Source organism: Cynara cardunculus, assembly GCF_001531365.2.
Source record: "Cynara cardunculus var. scolymus isolate 2C chromosome LG 4, CcrdV1, whole genome shotgun sequence".
NCBI classification, from domain to species: domain Eukaryota; kingdom Viridiplantae; phylum Streptophyta; class Magnoliopsida; order Asterales; family Asteraceae; genus Cynara; species Cynara cardunculus.
In genome coordinates this window covers 16868813-16870749 of record NC_037531.1, presented here as the reverse complement: position 1 = coordinate 16870749, position 1937 = coordinate 16868813, and the positions used below count along the sequence as shown (strand labels likewise).

At 28.1% G+C, this 1937-nt stretch overlaps 1 protein-coding gene across 1 annotated transcript in view; it reads right to left on the bottom strand.

Moving 5' to 3' along the window:
• The window catches only part of LOC112511326 (FKBP12-interacting protein of 37 kDa), a 10303-nt gene extending 9619 nt beyond the window's left edge, over nucleotides 1-684 (bottom strand). Inside the window, exons 1-3 of the mRNA XM_025116909.1 lie at nucleotides 571-684; nucleotides 416-467; nucleotides 261-322 (exon numbers count right to left, since the gene is read on the bottom strand). Coding sequence (XP_024972677.1) covers nucleotides 261-322; nucleotides 416-467; nucleotides 571-597 — 141 coding nt within the window. The 5' untranslated portion in view covers nucleotides 598-684. The remainder of the gene's footprint in view (nucleotides 1-260; nucleotides 323-415; nucleotides 468-570) is intronic.
• Nucleotides 685-1937: the final 1253 nt, after the last annotated feature.

The following is a 1937-nucleotide window of genomic DNA, read 5'->3' as shown; positions in this document are numbered from 1 at the left end:
CCTCTTAGCCATTCTAACCTCTTAACTATTCTGAACTAAATCATTCAGCAACTGCCAAACAGCCCCTCAGTTTGAAACAACGTCTATGAGTACATAACAGCGAAATCCTCCCACGGTTCCAAAGTTAAAGTCCGCAATCTAGGACATATACATACAGATAAACTCGTCTCTTTTACAATGCATCTTTCAATTGTAGTAATGAAGTAGTATAAATTGATAACAAATAAAACACGAGAATCGACTAAAAACAAAATATAAACCTTTTTGGAGCCAAAAATATCATCTTCGTCATCATCAAGATCTCCAAATGCCCTCTTAGTGCCTGGAATCACATTATGAAATCGAAACGTAAAACGCAAGCAGTTATACTAATTCAAGCACACTACTAGTTATAGTTTCAAAAATTAACTCATACCTGAGACCCTCGTAGGGTTTGCTCCAGGAAAATCACCACCGAAATCATCATCCTGCGATTTCCATTCATTAGAAAACAAATCCTCCACGAATAATGCTATTGAGAGAATATTGCACTAAACTTAACACAACAAAACCCTATAATCTATTACTTACGTCATCGATATGAGAATGAGATGCCATTGGTGTTAATGAGGATTATAAAACCCTAAATATGTCTGGATTTGGAACTTCGGTTGTTGCAGAGGCGAGGGTGTGAGAATGAAGCACAGAAAACGCAAACGCAGAACCTCAAATCCCTCTTTGTGGGAATATATTGCCTGGTAGAGTAAATTACTTTTTGGTCCCTGTGGTTATATTAATATTATAGATTGGGTCCCTTGAGTGAAATAATTACAAGGAGCATTCCTATAGTTTCACTTATGTTACGCACCTAACTCCGTTAACCCACCTCCGTTAGGTGCCCTTTTATGTGAGGACATTTTGATTATTTTATCATTTTCTTAAATTATTTTTTTATAGTATAAGTTTGAATATCTATACTATATTATAAAGCATTTGACAAAAAATTTAAAACCCATTTTGTATGCATTAAGTATTGTTTATTGATGCATATTACTTAAAATTCAATATTACAAGTAAATTGTGCGTATGTACAACTTATTAAAGCTCAACATTTGAATTTATATAACTAATTGCAGATAAGCATAATCAAATATTGGATATATATCTTATTTTAAATATAAAAATCTAAAATATATTTAAGATAGCCATTGAATTCTAACAAAATACCAATTATTGTCGTTATAAAAAATCTATATTTATACTATATTATAAAACATTTGACAAAAACTCTTAAAACTATTTTTTATGTATGAATTACTATATGTTGATGCATATTAGTTGATATTCAAGATTACAAATAATTTTGCATAAGTACAACTTTTTTTTTTAAAGGCAAAAGAGGAAGGATAAGGAATGGCATGGCCATCACCCTCACCAAGCCAACCAATATATTAAACCGTAGGTACAACTTATTAAACCCATATTTTTAAATTTATGTAACTAACTGCAGATAAATATAATCAAATACAGAATAAATATTCATTTAAAATATAGAAAGTCTAAAATATAATAAAGATAATGATTGAGTTTTAACAAAGCGTTTAATTATTATCTTTATAAAAAATTATATTATTAAATAAAAAATAAATTACTTTGTTATTAAATCTAAATTAAATTATAATAAAAAATTAAATTAAAGAAGTTACACAAAAAATGATAACTATTAAATAATTAATTTGATACTACTATCGATTTAATTTTTTTTTTTTAATTTTATGTTATCTTCAAATTTATATTTCATTCAAGTTAAAAACATTATCGCTTTCTCAAAATCATATAAAATCGTATCATATCGATAGAGACATAATAAAAACTAAACATTAAAATGAAGATTTATCTTGCTACATTGCGCGAGTACCCTTCTAGTCTATACTATATTATAAAGCATTTGACAAAAA